Genomic DNA, 25,020 nt, shown 5'->3' with positions numbered 1-25,020 from the left:
CTTTCTTCCCTCAAATTCTTCTCATTTTAAAAATAGGCCATAGTGATATAAATGTACCCAGTGTACTCCTCCAGACAGGTAATAGGACAGCAGTGATGAGGAAGTGCTTGTAATATTCTCCACCCACATACAGGCCCGGATATACATCCATCTAGAGCTGTATCATCCTATCACCAGGGAACAACTTACTCCTTGGATTTCCTTTTATTGTTGCTGATGCAGCAGTGGAGTATGACTACAGAGATTTAGCACCGTCTCTCCTTCTCTTTCACTGCACTCCTCTGCAAGGGAGCACTTGTCTTGTAAGTGGCAAGCTAAACTCTCATTAGACTATCTGGGGTATGTGGGCCATCCAGGAAACATAAGTTAGTTCCGGAGCTTGGGGATCAAACAGAACTCACGATTCTTTCTGGGGAAATATTGAGAAGTTGGTGTTCACTCTCAGAAGTAAATTGAATGGCAACCTCTAATGTCATTTAAAACATAGCTGAATTGTACTTAAATTAGGGCTGCCATCTGTCAATAGAGGCTGGAAGCGAGATGAAGACTGACTGACATTCACGTGACAAGTCCCATAGTGATGGTAACTTTCTGAACCAGAAACAAAAGTCGGCCTCCCTCCCACATCTGTTAGAACATCTGTCTCCATCCCAACTGTTAAAGCTGGCTTCTGCAAAGAAGCTTGCAACATCAGCATCAAATTTGATTTTTTTTCCAATACTGTCCCCAAAGAGTGTAGTAGTAGAAGCTCTGATTGTATATTAAGCACACATGGTATGTCAAGAATTGTAGCTAGAGATTTTCTGGTCCTGCCTGGTCCATGGTCAGGACAAATCTCTCTCACTCACCAGTCCCACAGCTGCTCAAACCCAACCGAGTAAACACACAGAGACTTCTGTTACTTATAAACTGTATGACCATGGCAGGCTTCTTGCTAACTGTTCTTATATCTTAAATCAACCCATTTCTCTTAATCTATAAGTTGCCACATGGCTTGTGGCTTACTGGTATCTTAACATCTTCTCATGGCTGTGGCTGGCAGCGTCTCTCGGCCTCAGCCTTCCACTTCCCAGAATTCTCTTCTCTCCTTGTCCTGCCTATACTTCTTGCCTGGCTACTGGCCAATCAGTGTTTTATTTATTGACCAATCAGAGCAACACATTTAACATACAGAACATCCCACAGCACAAGAACAAAACAGTGCTGACTTTTTTGTCTTTGGAACTAACCTATGAAGGAGAGACTCCACTGTTTCTACTTTATCTTATAAAACTAGGCACTTGAAGTTCCTTCCCAAGATGAGATGCTAGTGAGGGACAAGGTAGAATTCACAGCCAAGACACCTAATCCAGAACCTTACCTCCTGACCAATGACTGCCCAACCACCAAAAACAGTGTAATTACACTTTCACCCTTCTTCTGTCTTTATCTCTACTGCCTGCATATTCCTTTTGCCACCATCCACCATCTGAGGAGCCAATAATCATCCTCTCCAGAGGAAATTACCCTAAAACTTAGTGGCATGTGTGCTAGCTGCTGTCTCCTAATTAAGCAGCATCTACTTCCTGTATTCGGAACCCTACATATAGCATTCTTTTTCCTAGGGCCATTTTCCCCCTTTTCTGCTCTTCCTCCCTTTACTTTTCTCCTACCTTCTGCCATTATTTCACCAGGTTTCTTATACTCTCATTTCTCTGATATTCCATGGTAACATTCATCTCTTGAATGCAAATGCTCACACTTTTGAGGGACTACCATGTTGAAAAAATACAAGTGAAATGACAATAAGAACACAATCTTCTGTCTTTGAGAAAATATGCATAACACAACACATTCATCTAATAAAACTCTTATGTCTAGACTACCTAAGGGATCCTTCAAAATTAGCAAGTAAATGAAAAAAAAAAAACTAGGAAAATATTCAAGTGAACATACCACAAAGAAGGTATGTAAATGTTCAACAAACATATCAATATGTAAACAGTATCAATATTCATCAGAGAAACATAAACTAAAACCATATTAAGATACCTACTCACTAGCATAAACACACTCAAAAAGACTATAAGCACCAAGTGGTTAGAACAGAGGATAATCGGACGTTCTGTACATTGGTAGTTATTGGGTGAAATTGTTGGAGCAGATGAAGTCCCGAGTGAATGTGTACTGTTGACATGGCAGAGCTACGTCAAGAATCCCCAAACCTCAGACGCATGGGGATGACAAAGCCTTCCTCCTCTGAGGCTTAGAAGAATGGCAAAGCCTTCCTCAAGTTCAAGTGCAAGTGCTTATGAATGGTTGAAGAGTGTGTGTGTGTGTGTGTGTGTGTGTGTGTGTGTGTGTGTGAAAACTAGTAGGGACAATTTCCTCCTTCGGGATGACTGAGACCTGAGAGTGCTCCACTGCAGAGACTACCCCTCCTCCTTGCACTGTACACAACAAGCACACTGAGTTTAAGGGTTGCTGAGTGGTACCCTCTATCAGATGGAGCATAGTCTTCCTGACCCCAACTTTTCTGTCTGTGTGTCTGTCCTTTCTTCAGTGTCTGTCATTTCTTCATTCCCACATTGCCACAGGTTTAGAGAATGAGGAAACTATGCACATTTGACTAGCATAGAAATTCCATCCCTAGGACTGTAACTGAATGGAATTAACACATGTGCCTAGAAAAAGACTTGTGCAAGAATGTGCAGTGCAGCTCCAGTTATGACATCACCAAGCCAGAAACAACCCAAATGCCTATCAGCCAAGGGGAAATGGAAATATAAATTGTGGTATAGGCATGAAATGAGTAGCCTATCTTAACAAAAAAATAAGAAACCAATGATATTTTCACCAATGTTGACAAATTAAAAACAAAATACCTTTTGAGCAAAGAAGCCTAACACAAGGAATGCTGTGATACCATCTTGTCTCTTTGAAGTCCAAGAACAGGCAACACTAGTCTTTATTGATTAAAAGTCAGAAAAGAGGTACAGACTCAAGATTTACATATTTTACTTTGTGTACTTTATGCCTTAATAAGATTTTCAAACACTAATGGATTGTAAATTACTTAGGAAGGATGTATATAACATTACAGCACTCTGGATTACTTCACTGCTGACTTTATAAGATTTCAGGCCATTAACAGCTGTCACTCTTACTTCAAAGAGAGTCAATAAATGTTCAGGCAGCTTGAAAAATCCTTCCCTCTGTGGAACACTAACTGATGGATGCATTCAAGTTTCTTGGTGTGTTGAGTCTTAACAATCTTCTTTAGTACTTACAACAATAACAACACACACACACACACACACACACACACACACACACACACACACACAAACTAGAAGAAGCTTAGGCATAGTTTTAAGCAATGGTTAAAGAATATATTTAAACACATTCACACTACTTAGAAAATAGCCATTCTCTAGACTCCATACAACATTTGTAATCATTAACTCACATTAACTGTAGTTACCTGCAGAGAGCTCACACAAGACTGGCCCTATTAACAATCACCAAGGAAATAGGAGGGGCTTATGGGACCCTACCCTTTACCTATGAACTATTGGCTATCTACAGATTCTGTCTTCTGTTGTGTAACCTTACTGAACTCATCAGACTTCAGTAGATAGTTCCAAACCCATGGTCACACAGACAACATGAGTAAATCTGGGTGGATCACAAAACAAAATGAATAGTCATAAACAAGAGTGACATTTGTGGTGTTAGCGGACAGAGGTGGCAGGAAGGTGGGGATCATAGTGGCCAAGCTGTACATATGTGACTATAAAACAATAACAATAATGATAATTCAAAAACTGAAAATAAATAGCACTCCCTTACTAGAAAAAAAAGAAAACACTTCAAAGTAGAATTTTGCAAGAATTACTAATTGGAAACCCTCCCTCTCTTTTTGCATTCTCTCTGAACCAAGTACCTCATGAAGAGATGAAGTGCTAGCATCTATGACCTCATTATTACAGTCTAAAGTTTCTACGCAGGTGCTGGTTGCTCCCAGGGCCGCAGTGTGGTTCTACAGAAGAAGAATATGCTGCTGGAGTCACTACTGTATGATAATTGACAGAACCATGTGATACTGAAGAATAATTGGCAAGTGGTCAACTCTGAAATCACATACATATTGAGCAACAATAAATGGACTCAGTAGATTACATTTTATGTTTATATAGATAAATAACAATAATAATCAGAGAAAAATAGGGCATGAGTTTGAGAGGGACTTAGGCATGGGATGGGCTGGAGAAGAGGAATCAGAGGGAGGAAAGAATGGAAGAGGGAAATTATATAATTATTTCTTAATCAAAAATTAAAAATAAAAAAAGCCTTGAAGCTTAGAAAGGAAATTAAATCCAAATGGCATGAAAGTCTCCAATCCCATCAAAACATATATAATTCCTAAGACCTCAGAGTGAGTCAACAAGAGGGCCTGAGAGGCACAATGACCTTTACTAATGGTTAAGTAACTTGGCCTTGGCCGTGATCAATTTAGCTAAAGTGACATGAATCTCTCCTTTCCCTTTTGAGCTGTTTTGGAAGGTATCTACTGTTCTAGTTTAAATGAAATGGCTAGAGAATAAACATCCCTGATCTTACCTTCTATTTTCTGCCATTTACATTTCTTAATTTTCTGATGTTAGACATTTATTTTGAAACTTATTTTTTTTCCCCTTAGGTCATAGAAGTCCCTCAGGTAACTCCCTTGTCTCTGGTGCCTGCAAACTGGCTATTCCTTGTGCTTTCTCTTGGCCGTCTTTTGGAAGAAAAAGTCATCTTTGTCTCATCTTTGTAAAACACAAATTAATTACTTCATCACATTGAATAAATATGTAAATAGTAAGTACATTACTGATACTTAATTCTCTGGTTCTTCATTAAGAGAAAAACAAATTTCTAAACAAAAATAGTTCTAAGATGCTGACAATCCATAATCCTGAATTTCCTTGGCACTTGGAGACTGTTTGTTCTGAACAACACATTCAAATTTAATTAAACAAGTTTAGCTCTTACCTTAAGTTTTTAATTATACACATTATCAAACTACACAGAGATAATATTAAGTACATGTTATCATTTTCCTTTAAAAGCACATGAGCTCAAAATGAGAAATCACGTTTGGTCACCAAACTTTTCAGATACCAACATTAATTGAGTATATCAGGGACTTAAATTAGTCTATTGAAATTTAATTAGAAAGCCTTCTTCCTCAAGTGTGGAGAAAGCGAGGTAATTATTCTAAGATGTTCCTTGTATACAGAAAAGAGTTGATCAGGGCTGACTGTTGAATTTAAAAAGGTCGATTTCAAAGAATGGCCCTGAGTTGGTATTAGGGGATTTATTTCTAAAGGATTCTTTCTCACCATTTCCTGTACACCATTTCTCTGTGCCCTGTTTGCACAAACACTATGGTTTCTACCTCCCACCTACTTTCCTCCCTGATGTCTGGACTGGTACATCTTAGGCTTCTGGGTGATTATTCACAATAATCTGGAAAATCTAGATACTGAGTTCTTAGCAGGATTCTCTGGCAGAGGACATCCCTGGTGAACACTTTACAAATGTGCTCTTGCAACTCATAGATGGAGGAGTCACAACTGTTTTACTACACTTCGAGAGGGGAATCTGAGAAGGTTGGGTCTGACGCTGTATTTGCGTGTCTTTCGCTTTGCTGATTTTTCATTAAACAGATAGTTATAAGAAATCATAACCATAAGTATAACTGATGTCTTCTGGGAGTTCTCCAAGATGATCAGCTAGGAGTGATCTTGAAAATGCCTGGTGTCTTGGTGTCTGAATCCTAATCTTCCCCTCTACACCAATGAACAGCAGTGATGTTGATCCAAATTAAGTTCAGGGCTATAGTAGTTTTTCAAAGAACCTTTAGGTAAGGGTTCCATACTCAACTCCCACCTGTCATGGAATGAAACTGCTCAGTATTTGTACATTCTCCTTATACATACCTGACTAAGAAAAAAAAACAATGCATATTTCCACTTTCTTAAAGTGAGTATTTATTATCTCCTTATTTAGTAGTAATTGTTTCACTTTCTTTTAAAATACCGTGGGGCATGTGGGTGGGTAACAATTTTTAGAACTAAATTCAATATTTTTTGAAGTTGAGTTACCGGACAAATTTCTTTTGATCACAACTTTTTGCAAATCTGAAAACTGCCTTCCCTAGGAATTCCCTTTACCCTGAAGAGAATGAACAAGAGTTTCTTAGGTACCACAAGTTGATTTTTCTGGCATCTCTTAGGAAACACTTGGGAGTCTGTGTACACGGCTTCGTTCTTGTTCCCTTCCACCTAAACTTGTTTAAGAGGCAGCTGGCTGGATGAACAAACAGTGGATATGCCCACTACCCCCATTTTACTATGTTTTATGGGCTAATGTTGCAATTGAAGAGTTAAATTTCCCTTGATAAGCAGAACACCACCACCAAAATGATGAAAAGTACTAAGTATGCTAAGTAGGAAGCCATATGAGGAGACAGACTTTGGTTGACTCCCTTCTAACCATCGAGGCTAAATCAAAGTGCTGTATTAATATAAGTGCTAATAACTACTAAAGTAGCATTAAGATAAGAGTGTCAGAGGCCAAATTACTAGGCTCATGCATATAATTGCCTATCTTCTTTTATTCTAATTACAGTGTAGTCTAGTCTTGATTCCAGATTCATTTTCCCTCAATGAATTATCGCCTACTGTTTCTGCATGTGTCTGCCTACATGATAATGAATGCATTAGTTATCATTAGTTAAGAACTTTAAGAATCACTTATGGCCACTGTAAGTTTTCCTGGTACAGTTTCTTTTTCCTGGATGCTTATGAACAGTCACCACTACCTTTTAACACCTTCTTGTGAAACGTTTACGCCAAATGTCTCATCCTGCAGAGACAGATTTTACCTGAAGAAACGCTCTCACCGTTTTTCTTCTTTTGTTCTTGATTCAAAAACTTATTGTCCTCCCCAAATCAAACAACGGGCCAAAAAACAAACCCCAAAGGATCACATGTAACAATCGCCATGGAAAATGTATAACGTGGAAATGCCACTGAAGGTACTCACTCACCCACTTGAGTCTGCAGATGTGATGGCAATCAGAGGCAGGATTTTCAGGGGGAGGCTGGTTGGCCTTGGGATGTTCTCTGAGTCACTTCTCAAGTCAGTTTGTTCCAACTGTCTGAAGGCAAGAGGAGGGAGCTGGATACTGCGGGATGAAAGTCTCCGCACAAGATAGGGTTCCATCCCACGGAAAGGGTCCTCTTCTTCATTACTGGAATGCAATGTTTCCTCGGAGGCCTAAGGCAACATTCAAGAAAGTCGACAGAATTAATAGAAGGCCCAGTATGTATCATTATTTAGTGGCTTTAATATGTTCTTGGGGAAAAAATAAGTGCAGCTATACATGCAAAATGCTGATCAGAAACAAACAACATAAGTGAGAAAATATCTGCTGAGACGTTGAGATGTAGGTTTGTTTTTTAAAGCATTTTTAAAATACATTTTACATACCAATCACGATCCCCCTCTTCCTTCCTCCTACCCCTCAGCCTCCCCTCCAACCCAGCCCCCATTTTCTTCTACTAAAAGGTAAGGCCTTCAATGGGGGATCAGCAGAGCCTGGTACATTCAGTTGAGGCTGGTCCAAGCCTGCCCCCCTGCATCAAGGCTGCACAAGGTGTCACACCTTAGGCACTGGGCTTCAAAAAGCTCATGCACCAGGGAGGATCCTGATCATACTACCAGGGGTCCCCTTAAGCACATTAAGATACACAACTGTCTCACTTATGCAGCGGGCCTAGTCCAGTCCCGTGGAGGCTCCACAGCTGTTGGTCTAAAATTCATTAGTTCCCACTGGCTTAGTCTGGTTGTCTCTGTAGGTTTGCTTTTAAACAGTGGATTTGCTTATCATTATTTTTATTTAGGTTTTATTTAGGTTTGGTTGTAACAATTGGTGTTTTTAGCAATCTTAGAATTTACTAATTTTGTGTGTGAATCCTATAAAACCAAACATGTTTTCTTTCTCCCTTCCATGGAATGAACTGCAATAAATCCATCTGATTACATGTTAATACACACATGTGCTGAGATTTGGGTGTAAGTGCACTTTTTTTCCACAAAAGTGCTTACAAACAAGGAGAAGGTAAACTTTCCCCCTTCTTCCTTAACTTTTACTTCATTATTTTTATGGTTTTCTAATTTTAAACAACCAAAATATTTCTTTTTCTTACAATGTTTCTATCTTTAAAATATTTAAACTTTTATTCTTTCTAAATTACTGTTTAATCATTTCCCTGTTTTTTGCTTTGTTTCTCTTTCCTCTCCCAGTGCTGGGATCAAACTCAGGGCCTCACACATGCTAGGTAAATGATTTGCCAGTGAAACACCCCCAGCCCTTCAGAATTTTTTTTTATTTTGAGACAGGGTCTCTCTGATTTTCTCAGGACATCCTCACATTCAATAGCAGCCCAGCTGGTTTGTGTTTACTCCTGTCAGAGTTCCTGGGGTAGCTGAGATAACAGACATATGCTACCATATCTGCACACACGAATGCACACACACACACACACACACACACACACACACACACACACACACACACACACACACACGCACACACATATACACACACATACACACACACACATACACAAACACATATACACACAAACACATACACACACACGCATACACACACACACACATACACACACACACATACACGCACATTATTTTTTTGTTTGTTTGAGACAGGGTCTCATAGTCTAGACTGACTTCAAGCTTGATAAATAGTTGAGGATGACTTTGAACTTCTAACTAGCCTGTTTCTACTTTTTCAGTTCTGAAGTTTTGGTTGAGCCATGATGATTGGGAATGAGTCTTTATACATGCTAGGCAAGTATAAAGCTGATCTATATCCTCAGCTCTGTGTATGTGCATACCTGTGTGTGTGCATGTGTGAGTGTGTGTGTGTGTGTGTGTATCTAGCTCAAGGTTTTTGTGCCTTGCTGCTCAGCTATATTCCTGATCCAGCAGCAGTAAGGAATTGAGCCCAATTCTAGCCATAACCCAGGCTCAGGGATCCCTGCTGGACTTTTCTTCTTAAAGAACCAGGGCACATAAGTTCCTAGCTGCCAACAAATCCCCAGACAGCTCAGTTAAAAGGGGTCTGAGGTTCTGATCTTAGAAAGACCCTTCTGTCACAGCAGTAGAGGGAAAACTATAGCATTTGTCAGCAGAGTATCTGTGTGTGGTCTCTGAACTAGCCACACCACACCTGTCAGGCTGGGGCCTACCAATGAGACTAGTTGACTGTCATGGAAGTGGGAGCTAAGATGTCAGTCCTTGCCCTTCCTAGTAGGCACTTAGGTCTACAAAAGCATCCAATCATGGGACAAAAGCCTCAGGCTTTTCCTAGAGAGTGCAGCAGCCAGTCCAGAATCACTGGGGAGATAGCACAGTAGATAGAATGCTTGCTCTGCAAATGTGAGGACCTGAGATTGAATCTCTAGTACCCACATAAAAAAAAAAAATCCAAACACAGCAGGAATCCAAATGTTGGGGTCGGGTGTGGTGTAAATAGGCAGATCCTAAGATCTCAGTCACTAGCCAGACTAGCTGAAATCACAAACTTATGCCCTGTCTCAAGGCAACATGGCAAAGAGTGAGAGGAAAACCTCTGGCATGCTGCTTGTGTTTCCATGTGCTTGTCCGCAGGTAAGCACATCTGGATATTCACAAGCATGAACTACAAACACACATATAATACACACACACACACACACACACACACACACACACACACACACACACACACACTACAAACAAACTAACAAGCAACCATCAAAGAGAACAACGGCAGCAACAAACCAATCACTTTTAAGTAACCAAGAGACTATCAACAATCCTGCCAACGTTCCCATTGTCTGATGGGGGCCATGACTAACACTGTGGGAAGAACCATGAAGGGTTACTGACTGTCATACTCTGCTGTCTTCATTACACCTGCCCAAATCAACAGTGTTTCCCCTCTTCAAAGACCTGACAGGATTGTGGGCTTTTGTCTGATACAGCATGTGCGGTGCCTAAACCTAGTGGGCTTCTCGGTCAGATATAGCATGCTTTGTGCCCAAACTCATGATTCTCAACCAAAGAAGCTACAGGGAGAGTATACCACTGTGGTCACTTATAAATAAATCAACAGTGCACCATACACAGATACCCCAAGGTCAGAAGAAAGCCACTTATTTTGAAGGCTATTCTATCAAATTTTAAGGACTGTCCATCTCAACAAACATACAAATCTCAACACAGAAACACTATACCTATGAAAACAACAAACAAGCAAAACCAGGTGATCCCTGCTAAGGTTCATTGTCTCTAGGGAACAGATGCCAGAGACATCAAGGTAGAAAAAAATGCCAGAAACAAACTCAAGAGTGATTTTTAAGAATGGCTTTTGTATGGTGGCACATCTTTTTTTTTTAAACATGGATTTTTTCCTTTTATTGAAAATAGATTATTTTTCCTTATATAATATATCCTGATTATGGTTTTCTCTCCCTCTATTCCTCCCAGCTCCTCGCCACCTCCCTTCCCATCCAGATGCACCCCCAATAAAAACACAAAACTGTAAGCCATATTATATACACAAAGGATCTATAGGGCAATAAAAGAGAATAACTGTACATAGTATAATATAATATAATATGATGCATTCATATATAACAACAAAATAAAAAAATCAAAAAGATAAATTTCCTTTTTATTTTAAAAGAAACAAAAGAAAAAGGCCTGACAGGACATTATGAGACAAGATAGCTCCAAAGATGCCTTTGAGTTTGTTTCCTGTTGACCAACTATAGTTGGACATGCAGGCTACCCTTAAGAGTGGTTGTTTCCCCAGGGAGACTCACTTGGAGCAAACCAAATTTTCATTTGTAAGTGTTATCAGTTGGAGGTAACTTCTGGGTTAGGGATGGGGCTATATGTCCACTTATCTTCCATCAGCTGCAGACCTGTGTAGGACCTGTGCATGCTGCCTCTGTATCTGTGAGTTCGCATGTGCATCAATCCTACTGATTTAGAGGGCCCTGTTTCCTTGGTGCCCTCAATGACCTCTGGCTCTGACACTCTTTCCTCCTCCTCTTCTGCAGGCTTCCCTGAAACCTGAGGGGAGATATTTGATGGAGACATGCCATTGAAGGCTTAGTGTTCCAATGTCTCTCACTCTCTGCATATGGTCTAGTTGTGGATCTCTATGTTTGTTCCTTTCTGCTGCAAGGGGATGTTTCTCTGATGATGGATGGCCAAGACATTGATCTATGAGTATAGGTGAATGTCATTTGGAGTCATTTTATAGCTACTTTTTTTTTATTTTAAAGAAAAATAGTATTTGGTTTTGCCCCGAATCCTCTCAGTATCTAGTCTCAGATTGGCCTTGGTCATCCAAGCAATGTTGGATATAGGTTCCATCTTGCAGAGTGGGCTTTAATGTAAGTCAGACATTGGTTGGTTACTTTTAAGCTTTGTGCCACCATTGCACTGGCATATCTTGCAGGCAGGACACCATTGTAGATTGATGGGTATTGTATTGAACCTGTATATTGCTTTTGGCAGGATGGACATTTTTACTATATTAACCCTGTAGATCCATGAACATGGGAGATCTTTCTATCTTCCGGTATCTTCTTTAATTGCTTTCTTCAATGTCTTAAAGTTTTTACTATACTAGTCTATCACTTCCTTGGTTAGACTTGTTCCAAGATAGTACATATTTTATTTTAGGCCATTGTGAAAAGTGGTGTTTCCTTGATTTCTTTATCAGTCCTCCTGGCATTTCTGTATAGGAGGGGTACTTCTATACAATCAAAGGATGACTCTGAACTTCTGATCCTTCTATCACCATCTTATGAGTGCTGAGATAATAGCATGTGGCACCATGGCAAGTTTGTGACTCTTATTTTTTATTTCCTAAATGGGACTATATCTATAACACACATTTTCAGGTTTCTTGCCAAGTGTTAAAATAAGACTTTGTGAGAAGGAACGTTAAAGGGATAAAAGAAAATCTGAGTGCCTGATAGGATTTAAACTACACTCAAATCTTGCAAAATTTCCCTATACTATCTTCATGCAAAGGGAAACCAGATTTACTATAAAATAGAAAATTAAATATCTTTATTATAGTTGAGAGAAAATATATCTAGTGAGCATAATCAATTCTAAGTAGTTGAACAGCCTGCTTTAGTAATATTTCTAGCTAACTATTCAAAATCATGAAGACATCAAATGTTGCAATCTGCTTCAATAGAATGGTGAGCTTTTGAATGCTTGCATTCCCACTTCATTACTTGGGTTCCTTGAGAGTAGTTTCTCTAAGGAATCCATTGATTTAAAAAAAATAATGGCAATGTTTGCCTATGGGAATCCAACTACACCATGCATGTGGGAATATTTAGAGCTGACTGCCCAAGTGTGGTAAGCAGTCATCAATGGTGATTTCTTCACTTTTGAGTGCAATAAGTGAAGAAACTCACCTAGGGCGTTAATACATTATCATGTTTTTATAAATTCAAACCACAACAACTTTGGAGCAAACTTAAGTTTTGAAATTCTGTTTCACTCTTTATCCTATTATCTTTGAGCATTTAACTGATTTTTTAAGCAAAAAAATTAAGATTATCACCTCTGAAACAGAGATGATAATTTACCTCTCAAGATCATTGTCTGTCCCAGGTATGTAGCATGTAAATCACTAACACCTGGTGAAGTTTGTGCTTAATACAATGGCAGCTATCATTGTTAGAATCCAAACAAACCCATTATATTATTTTCATAGCATTATGTCACCTTTGATGCTTATTTTCCTTGTTGATTTCCAAATAAAAAATTTATCTTCTTTTTGGTATCTATCTTGCAAAGTGGGAAGGATGTTGAGTGATGGGCTCTAGCCCTGAACTGCACTGTCTAACTTCAGTGACAAGTGGAATAATAGAAGGACCTTCAAAAGGTAAATGAGAAGCTGGAGATAAAACAAAATCTTCATTTATTCCAAATTCTACATCTGCAATTCTAGATTCTGAGAGTCTGTTCTTTGAGGGACAGACTTTCATTATAAAACAATGTCAATAACATTAATGACTAATATTTATTGAGTATTTATTAAGTTGTACAATGTTTTGCAGATTGTCTTCTTTAATTTGTACTAAAATCCTGAGACAGCCTTCTTACTTTTCTCACTTTATACATTAAAAAATAGATATCTATAAAATATCACATACTGTCCAAATAGCCCCAAGACAAGTTAAAGTAAAAGCAGCCTTGCTTTCCTTGGATATTTTAACTATAGGACACCAAATTTCATATGCAGGGAAATACCACATTCCCAAACAAAACAGGTTGGCCGATCATGCTAAAAGTTCAACCAAAAAACTCTTAATTAAATATGAAACTAAAAACCACTATGTAACACTACCTTAATTGGCGCAGTTCCTGGTACAGAGTATACTGCTCGAAAAGAACACTGAATGACCACAGATTCATAAACCTCACACTTATTTTAAAAAGTGGACACAAGTGAGCTCATAACAGCCCTACCTAAACAACCAAAATTAATGATAGCCTACAGCTAAATTAGGAAACAGAGACTCTTTAGTCCCACTGAGCCACTAATGACACATGGAGTCTAAAATCTACTAAACCTTTCTGGGTTCTTAGGCATAAAACAAGAGCTTGCATAAATTAAACCTTAGGACAACTTTTGGTCCAAAATATTGTGATTTTGCAAGAACCCATGGGAAAGTCAATGTTTAATGAGATGAAAAATATAAGACAAGGGGATGGGATGGAGGAAGGGAGGGTACATAGTAACATTGCCAGCATTCACACAGGAGAAATGAGTCCTAGGTATTGTCAAATATCATCATAGAATAAAGCTTGATAGCTGACCAGCACTCTAAGATAGCTGATGAGTCATAATTTAGTAAATTAAACATGTAGATAACTGTTCAGAATGAATGCTTGAAGAAGAATTAAGGATGAGACTAACAGGTCTTTGGTCACACAGAATATCACTGGCTGAAGTCAACATTGTTTTATTGAGTGCTTTACTGCCCACTGCGGCCGGTACCATTGCAGTTAGAACATTGCTTCGAATAGCCCAGGCAATTTGATGAGATGACAATGCTTGAGAAATCCTCTTTTCAGTGAAACTGCCTCAAGGGGTAACGTCTTCCGAGAGGATGATTTCTACTAAAACTAAACTTCGTGTTTATGCCCATATGCTGTCAGTGTAAACCCACACCTTATGTATTTTACCTTTACACTGAAAATATCAAAGCAGTTGATAATTGATGTCAACATATAACTCCCCACTTGAAAACACTTTAGCAAGGAGCCTTTTCATGCTACAGATCAACATGCATCGATTATGCTTTAGAAGTACACAGAACATGTTTGTGAGGTATAAGGTGGAAGGCCAAATGTCCCTATTTGGGAAAGAAATAGAAACCTAACTACCAGAGCCATATGAACCTTATTGGAAAAAAAAAGGAAAAAGAAGAAAGAAAAGACACTTTATAAGGAGTGGGAAAATAGTATTTCCAACATTTCAAGTCATCATTTTCCCAAGCATATAGCAAACATATAGGACCAGTTCTAGACCTGTCCAATCACAGTCTTCATGACTACACCCTATAAAAATAATAATCCAGATTTTTATGTGCACTATCATTTGAGAAATAATGCATTTGACAGTTTGGAATAGTCTAATAGGAACATGTGACATGGATACAGCTACAAATACATTCATTACAGCTCATTCATAATAACCCATAACTGAATGTAACATAACTGCCTCGCTGAAGAGTTGGCTTCAAAAATTTGGGTATGTCAAATGATGAAATACTACTGTGAGGCTGTTAAAATACTGCAGATGAATTTGTAAAAAATATGATTATTGCAAAAAATTAAATGAGAGAAAGAGTACAGAGTGATGTTCATTTTTATGAAAGAGTTCATCAAAAGCTTATAACGTCATATATTCATAGAAAATTCTGAAAGGGTGAATCCAAACTCCTTGGGTGTTATTATTGGTAATGATCTTTTTTTAAAGACTTTATTAATTACTAGTTTCTATAAACTCCATAATAAAAATATTGCTTTTAAATTATAAAACACAATGGAAGTCAACATAATATTATGAAACATTCACTTTTCAAAAATACTTATTTTTGAGATAATATACTTACATCATTTCCCTCTTCCCTTTTCTCCCTCCAAAGCCTCGCATGAACCCATTCTTTGTTCTCTTTCAAATTTTCGGCCTCTTTTTCATTCATTGTTCTCTTCTCTTCTCTTCTCTTCTCTTCTCTTCTCTTCTCTTCTCTTCTCTTCTCTTCTCTTCTCTTCTCTCTCTCTCTCTCTCTCTCTCTCTCTCTCACACACACACACACACACACACACACACACACACACACACACACGCCTAAATGTATAGGTACAACCCTCTCACCCTCTCAGTCTGTACAATGTAACTGGTGTTTATGCTGACCATCTGGTATTGAATTACTGGTGGGTGTGCTCTTCCCTGGGGAAGACTATTTCTCACACTCTCAGCATTTCTTAGTTGTCTTAGTTTGTTGTGTAAGGTTGAGGCCTCCTGGACTTCCCCCTGTCCACACTAGCATGACTACTATTGTTGTCTTTGGTCAGCTGATATTTCGGCAGTCATATTGATGAGACAACATTCTCTTTTAACGGTACTTACAAATACATCTTATTCAGCTTCAAGATATTTTATAATAAGAAATAAAGGAAACAGGGAAGCATTTGAGTGAATTTAATGTGACTCTGTTAGATGATAATAAAATAAAATTCTCCATGGTAATTAACTAACTTCCATGGAGTTGGTACACAAATAATTTTAATGTAATGCTGTTCACTGTGAGAATAAACATGTTTCTAAAATTTATACATGAAATAATTCTGTAATAATTGCTACTTACAGTGGGTTAGCATTAAATATTATTACTCATTATGACTTCCATTTTTGTGTGCTTCCATTTTCAATTTGTTCTTTTTCCTTTAAAAGTAGGTAGTAAACCTCTTGCCTTTAGCATTCAAAATATAAATATATGTACAGTATATATGTGTGTGTATAAAGGTGATAAATAATTTTGTAGCTGCTGGTAGTCTAATAATTTTGAACATTGACTTTATATAGTTATATAAAAATGAAATTTTCTATGGAAAATCTTCCTTAAAGTATTGTGATTTGCATATGAAGTGTCCCATCCATCACACACATGAAAAAAATCTCACGTACTGAAAACATGGGTCTCAATGGGTAGCACTATTGAAGCAATTGGAATGACTCTTAAGTTTATAAATAGATTAACCTGTGGATAAGTTATACTGAATTGGCTGTTAGGAGGTGAGGTGGGCTTGGAGTAAGTGGGCCTCTGGGTGTGGTGTGTCTTTGAAAGTGCATTTTGTCTCTCATCCTTTTCTATTGCTATCTGTTTTCCTTGATGTTGTGAGATTAAATACCACCACACATTATTGCCCCTGTGGTGCTCTGCTTCACCCAAAGCCAGTAGCAATGGCATAAGCTAACCATGAACCAAACCTTTGAAATCACGTGCCACATGAATCCTTCCATGCTAAAGATGTTTTCCTGAGCATTTTTTAAACAGGAAAGAAAATTAACCATAGGTGCGCACGCACGCGCGCGCGCGCACACACACACACACACCCCTACCAGTATCATATGAACATCTTTTTCTTTCAGTCTGTGTGCTGACAAGTTTCTATGTCAACATGAGTTTTACATGTAATTTGGATTTTAAAGGAGTCTGTATATTTCTAAAGAGGTAACTATTAAGGTATTTGAGTTTGTAAGGCTGTTAGACTCTTAAAATTTGTAAAATGTTTTGTATTGTGATATCTTTCTACAAGAAAGGACAAGCTGTGGCTTAACAGTGATGTATTTATGTGCTAAACTGACAAGGGGTCAGTTGTGCTGGCTATTTTGATGTCAACATAATACAAGCTAGAGTCATCTGAGAGGACAGAACCTCAATTAAGAATATGCTTCCATATGATCAGGCTGTAGGCATTTTCTTAATTAGTGATTGATGGTGGAAGGTCTGGCCTATGGTGGATGGGAACACTTCTGGGATGGTGGTCCTGAGGTCTATAAGAAAGCAGGCTGAGCAAGCCATGAGGAACAAGCCAGTAAGCAGCATTCCTCTGTGTCCTGTCCATCTGCTCCTGCCTCCAGGCTCCTGGCCTCTTGAATCCCTGTCCTGACTTCCTTTGGTGATAGACTATTATGAGGAAGTATAAGCCAAATAAACCCTTAAATCCCCAACTTGCTTTTGGTCATGGTGTTTCATCACAGCAATAGTAACTCTTGAGAATAGAGGTTTGATGGAAACATCTCATTCAAGAGGGAATGCTCCAAAGTATCATTTTCTGCACATTGTCCATGTTTCTTTACAAGCATACAGGTACCCCACACTCTATAGTTACTTGAAGGTGTGTGTAGATAAGTCAAAGAATGTTACATGACAGACCAGAGATTCATAGCTGAGAATGTAAGTGACACTTTCACACACGGCACACAAAACTTTGTGTACAATGCCACATTCCTTTCACATTCTCTTGTTGCCAGCCCTCTCCATGTTTTGAAGATGGCAGAGCCATAAAATGGAAGAAACTGTGTACAGAAAATTTTTGTTTACAGAAAAAAATCAATTGACATTCATCAACATTTAATTTTGTTTACATGTACCATGAATAATCATCTGTTAGAATGATTCACTAAAATTTAGGGTTTACTATTACCTAAAGTGCTATGTTATATGTGTGTACATACATATTTTAATTAAGCTCATTTAAAGTGTGATACTTGGTTTATTCCTTTAACAAGAAATCATTGAACATATAGTTAAGAGTCTTCTGGATGTGAGAATATAGAGCCAAGCCAGGTAGTGGCTTTCTTGGAAGTGCTTCTCATTCATTTAGAAAGAAAAATAAGTCATAATCACTAATGTATAGTAAAAGCAGTAACAGAAGACTTAGAGGTTCTCAGAAGCACAGAAGAAGGATAAACCTTGTGTGTGTGCACATGTGTGTACATGCATGCACACGCAGACACATGAGCATTTTAATGTGTGTGTTCATGCAGGGGCATGTGAACATGTGTGCTTATATGTGTGAAAGCCAGTAGTCAATGTCCATGGTTTTCCTTAAATGCTTTTCACATTATTTGTTTAAAGACAGTTTTTTCTTACTGATCTGGAGCTCACCAGTTGGCTAGGGTCCATCTGTCTCCCCCTCCCCAAGTGCTGGGGATACAGATGTATACCAATTCTATTTCCTTTGACGATAGCCTAGAAGTATGGCTAAAATAATCTTTGAATCCCTACCACCTGGCTAAGGCCTGGGACAAAAACATGCTAATTACACCTTGTTGAAAGAGTTAATTAACCATGTAGACATAGTGGTTCCAGTTTTCAACTGTAAAGTTTGGGAAGTTGAGTAATAGTACTTGACATTCCATAATTACTAATATGTTAGGTGTGAAGCCTGAACACATAAATGAGAAGTTCTTTGAAAATTTCAGCTACTCAGATTTCTTTATTCTATTCTCATGTCGAACATCTTTTCTAATACAGTTACACAACTGCCTCACATCTGTGTATTCAACTGTGGCAGGAAATAGTTTTTAAAAACTACCTATATTGAACTATCTATATTGATAGATGTTTCGCTTTCCATTAATCTCTGATCATTACTTATGCATTTATATGATGTTGTAATGTATTATGCTACAAATAACTTGATTCAAAGCATATTGGAGACTATACATGGCTTGTAAGCATCGACTATGCCATTGGAAAGATTTATTATTATTTAATTATGTCTTTTATTTTTGAGATTACAATATAGTCAAATCACTTACCCCTTCCCTTTCTTCCCTTCCAGCCCTCCCATATATTTGTCATTGCTGTCTTTTGAAATTCATGACTTCTGCTTTCATTCATTGTAGTTCCCTGTGTATATGTCAATATATGTCAATATGTCAATATATGTCTAAATATAATCTGCTCAGTCTGTACAACACTGCTTGTCTGTATATTTTCAAGTATGAACATTTAGGATTGAATAACCCACTGATGTGCCCTTCCCTGTGGAAGACTCTCAGTGTTCTATTATTGGCTATAGAGTTGAGACCATGGGATATTTACCCCTTATACATTGGCATGTCTACTTATTTATCTATTAGTGTGTGTGTGTGTGTGTGTGTGTGTGTGTGTGTGTGTGTTTGAGGGTTTGCCTTGTTTATGTGCTTGTAGAGGCCAAAAAGGCTTTGCTTACCCTGAAGCAGTAGTTACAAGTGGTTGTGTATCACCCAAGGTAGGTGCTGCAAACTGATCTTCAGTCCTCTGAAAGAACTGCAAAGACCCTTAACTATGGAATTCATCTCTCCAGTTCTCTAATAAGCCACTTTAAGACTGGGACCTAAACACCTGCAGATTTTGGCATCTACAAGGGGTCTTGAAATAATCTGTGGATATGAGATACAACTGTGAATGGACAGTTTTGGCCCTAATTATAAAATTAGAATCAGAAGAGTCCCACTGGAGCTTCAAAGAAGTTGGCATGTTAAAACGATGGAGCGGCCTTCAGAAGGACAGCTTAATATGAGGATGGGCTTTTAATCACTTGCAATATTACATTCCTTTCCTCCTACTAGATTCATTTGTTGCATGCTAAGTTCTGCAAGAGTAATATCTGCCTAAATTTTACTTTATAGAATAAACAAAATAATTCTGGAACTCTGATCAACTACTTAAGAATTAGGATTCAATTTAACAAGTCAATGTAACTGAACAGAAAATCACAATTGAAATCTCAGTAAGAGATGCCAAGAGTAGATTGCTACTATCTGTTATTCTTTTATGTCTCAAAAATCCCTAATTATATACCAAAGTAATAACTGAGAATCAGCGAGAAGATTCACTTAGCCTCCTGCCAGATTTTTCTCTATCTCATTACTGATTGTGTATGTTTTATCCTTAAATGCTAACATTACCCAATTAACTCCATAGAATACTGACAAGCCAAAGCAATAGACATAAATATCTAAAGGTGCTACATAAAGGTTTTTCCTATTGAAAAGGACATTGTGCTGAATCAGCATGATCAATTTTCAAATGGGTATTGTATAATGACCTGGAAAATGCACTTGTAGCATGAGCTCTTTATAAACAATGAAAAACACCTAGGATTAATACAAAGAGAACAGATAATTGTGTAATATCCACAGATCCCAACACAAATATAGACTGTGATTTCATGCTGATTAGGAGAGACAGAAACACTGGCATTTTCTAAAACCATTTTCTTTAACTCTCCAAAACTTCAAAAAATTTCCTAAAACAATACAAAATATTTCACTCAATAATACTCTCATCAATAATAAAGTCTTTCTGTAACTCTAGGATTCAGCTAACCTTCTGTAAAGAGCATTGAACTTTACTGTATGACAATGAAAAATGAAGCTGATTTTATTTTGTTAGGAGAACATTGGAGGAAAGACATGACCTCTTGCAATTATTTACTTTACAAATATGGCATAGAATCACACCTGTAGGAAAGATACCAACACTGATTATGGCAGGTTTTCTTTTCTTTTCTTTTTTATTAATATTTTGTCCTTAAAAGTCATGTCTTCCTAAAAAACTAGATTAACACCCAGCCAGCTTACTCTCTTGGTATTTTGGGGATGGGGGAAGCTATCTCTTGAGGAATTAGGTGTCAAAGCACAATCTTAACAGGAATATAAAGAATCTGTGTTTGTTTTTAAGTTTTTTTTTTTAAAAAAAAAACAACAATATATTATAAGTGTGAAATAACAAAACTAAAATTATTATCTAGGTAAGGAAATATTTATAATAATAAGCTAGGCTTATGAATCTAAAATAAAGTAACAAAAGCTTGGGCTATGGAAAAGAAAAGAGGAAGCAAAGAGAGTGCAATCGCTCTCCACTCAGAGAGGCATAGTGCTGCTCTTCCTGTTGGTGTTCAGATAAAGTATCTCAGTGATAAATTGTGGATCAAATAATACTTACTCTAAACCCATGGTCATTAATGTTATTAATGTTACAACTTCAATAATAGCAACATAAGATGTAATCAATCCCTTCTTTAGCAAAAAAATGTATTTGTTGTACTATCACCCTGTGCAGACAGCTTCTTGGTCCCCAGAAAGACTGCATGAAACTCGTCTTTGACTGTTTTTCAAATCTGGAAAATGAGGTGTGGAGAGAGCTTATGCTGTTAAGAGTGACTATTTGTAAGAGATAACACCTGGTTTTGAAACTGGGTTTACAGATATCAACGCGCAGTGGTTTTAACTAAAATACAACACTACAACTTTTTTCCCCAATAGCTTCTGACCAATCTTGTAATCCTGTGTGAAGAATAGGATTTAAAGACACAGGAATGTGAGAGCAAGCATCCAGGCCTTGGTCTGAGATGTGAGTTATGATCTGACTGAGTCATAATTTTTCTCATCTATGGTCTGGTACCAAATTTCCCTGCCCAGGATCCATCCTGTGCTGCATCATGGGCCAGTAAGATATTAGAAGGAGCCATACCTTAACAAACATGGTACCCCTTCACAAACATGATAATAAACCAGAAAGAAACCCCAAAGTTCACTCTTATATCATGCCAGACCTACAGACCAAAATCTTTAACAAAATACTCCAATGTATGGAAAAGACCATTTACCACACTCAAGTGGGAACATGCCTGGGAATTCAAGAAGAGTTCATCATACTCAAACCAATACACATGATAAGCTATAATGACAGAATTTGTTTAGTTATTTGTTTATTGTTATGATAAAATGCCTGATGAAAATGACATAAGAGAGGAATATATATATGTATGTATTGGCTCATGGTTCCTGGGGAATTTCAGTCTATCAAAAGGGGCAAGTATGGTGGGGTGACTCCAAGAATATAGAAATATAGAAGTATGTAACAGAGGATCTCAAATAGCAGCTGGACCAAGAAGCAGAGAGCTAAAACCAAAACCAGAGATGGATAAAACTGATGCATTCTATGCCTAGTGAGCTATCTCCACCACCTGGGATCACTTCCCAGAGGTTCTGTAACCTCTTATGATAGCACCACTGACTAGAGATGGTCAACTATGTGAACCTTTAGGGTATATTCTATATTCCATCATAAGATTATAAGGAATGAAATTATAAAATTTATGATCATTTCCACATATGCAGAAAATCATGTAAGAAATGTAAACATCCCTTTTTTCTTTAAGGATTTTATAGATGTACATAATGAAATATGATCATATATACCACCACCAAATCTTTTCCAAATCTTCCTATATCTTCCTTTAACATGTCCTCCTCCCAACTTAATGTCATTTTTGCGGGAGAGGGAAATCCACTACTTCCAGTTAGTGATGCTCATATATGCATGTTGTGGGGTCACCTACTAGAACTGAAGCATGGGAAACCTACTAATAGCCACATCTTCAAGTAAGAACAATTCTAGCACATACCCCTGTAATTATTTATCTCCTAGAGCTTCTCAGTACTACTGTACTACTATACCTACACCAGGATTTGACTGGCTTAATCTTTTGTGGGCTATGTATAGATAACTACACCCATTGATATTTCTCTAAATGGTCAAGCTTAAATTGTCTTGTAAATATTTATGTGTATATTCATAGTCCTGAGTTGCTCTCAACCTTGGTCAGAGAAGCTTCCATTTGCAGAGGAAAGCATCAATGGAGAAATGAATAATTCTCCAAAGTGAATTAGAGACTGAGTGCTCAGCCCTAGATGGGCTATTAACTTCTCCTCCAGAAAGGCTCGGGAAACATATTACAAAAGGAGGTGGGAAGTGAGATCTGGACAATGGGAAGGAGTGGTGAAATGATGTCTTTTGGACATGACTGGACTATCACATTCATGAGCTCACAGCAGCTGTAATTATTTAAACATCCTTTTATGATATTCAGTATATAAAGATAGAAGAAATACTGTTCAACACAACAGACACTGATTTTGACAAGCCTGAAGTTAACACCATGCTCAACCATTAAAATTTGAAAGACTTTTCTTTTGATATCTGAACAAGGTACGGATGCACATTTCTTACCATTTCTGTTAAATTTCAGTAATAAGAGAGTTACCCAAAGCAATCAAGAAAAAGAAATTAAAGTATCCAAGCTAAAAAGAAGTTACAGTCTGTTTGTAGGTGACATGATCTTATAGACATATTATTATATCATGATCCTATCTTAATCATAAGACATGAACCTCAGAGATACCATTAAATGCTACTATTAATATATCTGACAAATTCAGTAAATTACAGGCTACAAAATTAACATGAACATTTGATTGAGAATGTATACATGTACAGCAATCTTTGAAAAATGAATTTTTTAAATCCCACTTATAATAGCATCAGAATGAACTAAAACACTTAGAAATAAATGCAACTAAAGAATGGGACACACGTTAGAACTCTAAAAACTTAAAATTATAAAACACTGATGGAAGAAGTTAAAGATGCAAGTACATGGAAAGATATCACCAGGTGAGCATGGATGCGGTCTGTTGTTTGATTCCCAGTACCACTGAAAAAAATGTTGTTTATAATTACACAAAAATATTATACTTAAAACAAGCCAAAATAAAATAAAAACAAACCTAAACTGGGTAATGGCCTAAAAACTTCTCTAAAGAAGACATACAAATGACAAATATATGTGTGTGTGTGTGTGTGTGTGTGTGTGTGTGTGTGTGTGTGTGCGTGTGTGTGTGCAACATCTTTCAAAAGCAGATAACTGCACATTAATGACATTATCTCATATGTATTAGGATATCTGCAACAAATGTTGAAAATAAGGAAGAAAAAAATCTCATTACCGTGTATGAACTCCAAGAAAGGCAGTTTGTGACCCTTCAAAATAAGTGTAGTATTAATCACAATATTAATCACAATGACCATGATATGGAAACAATCCAAAGATCTATGGATAGATGAATGGATAAAAGAAAATGTAGTATGTCTGTACAATGGAACGTTATTCAGCAAAGAAAAAAATAAGTGAATCCTGCCATTGATGCCCTTGGGGGGACACTTGGCTAAGTAAAATACCAAATGCTATATGGTCATGCTTATATATGGAACCAAAGGCTATAGAATCAAATAGCATAATGGTGTTTGCTGAGGTGTGGAGTGTGGAAGAAATTTGATAATTCTCATCCAAGGGCACTAAAGTTTTTTTTTGCTTTAAGATCGATATGTTCAATGGACAATGAACAACATAGTTAATGATTGGAAATTATATCCTTAAAATTTACAGTAGTGTCAAATGTCCCCACATCCCTAATACACAAGTGTGCATGTGTACACACACACACACACACACACACACAATGAAAAAGTAATAATGTGGAGGTGGATGTGTTGGTTAATTTTACTGTGATAACTTCCATAATGTATACATAGACAAAACCACTGTGTGGTGAACCTTGAATACATGCTGTGTGTACATATTTATTTTTAATTGTATCACAATAAAGGCAAATACACAATGAAATAGTCTCATTCTTTTAAAATAATGAAACATAAAAGTTATTAAGCTTTTCAATGTAGTGAGCAATGATAGAAATTTCAGCCAGATACTCATGTGGCAATCAGCAAAATCTTATTAATAAAGTGTTCCATGGATACATAACCCAGGCATTTTCAACAAAACTTTTATTTAGGACAGAAATGGGAACTTAATGGTCTCAAAGAGAATTAAAAGTCAGAATGATTTATTCTGTTAACCTGTGTAAAGCAAATGTTATTTCTGAAAGCAGAGAAAATTGACATTAAGAAATAAAAAAATGAGATATGTTTATAAGCATTTAAAAAATAATGGAGTTAAAATATGCATTTG

The 25,020-nt window shown here is 37.3% G+C and overlaps 1 protein-coding gene across 1 annotated transcript in view; it reads right to left on the bottom strand.

Annotated features, from left to right (window-relative positions):
* Positions 1-25,020, bottom strand: part of Pde4d (phosphodiesterase 4D) — a 1,081,007-nt gene that overhangs the window by 907,554 nt on the left and 148,433 nt on the right. The window contains exon 2 of the mRNA XM_036206757.1: positions 7,079-7,308. Within this exon, the coding sequence (XP_036062650.1) occupies positions 7,079-7,308 (230 nt within the window). The remainder of the gene's footprint in view (positions 1-7,078; positions 7,309-25,020) is intronic.

Source organism: Onychomys torridus, chromosome 15 (assembly GCF_903995425.1).
Source record: "Onychomys torridus chromosome 15, mOncTor1.1, whole genome shotgun sequence".
Classification (NCBI taxonomy): domain Eukaryota; kingdom Metazoa; phylum Chordata; class Mammalia; order Rodentia; family Cricetidae; genus Onychomys; species Onychomys torridus.
This window is presented reverse-complemented; position numbering and strand designations above follow the sequence as displayed.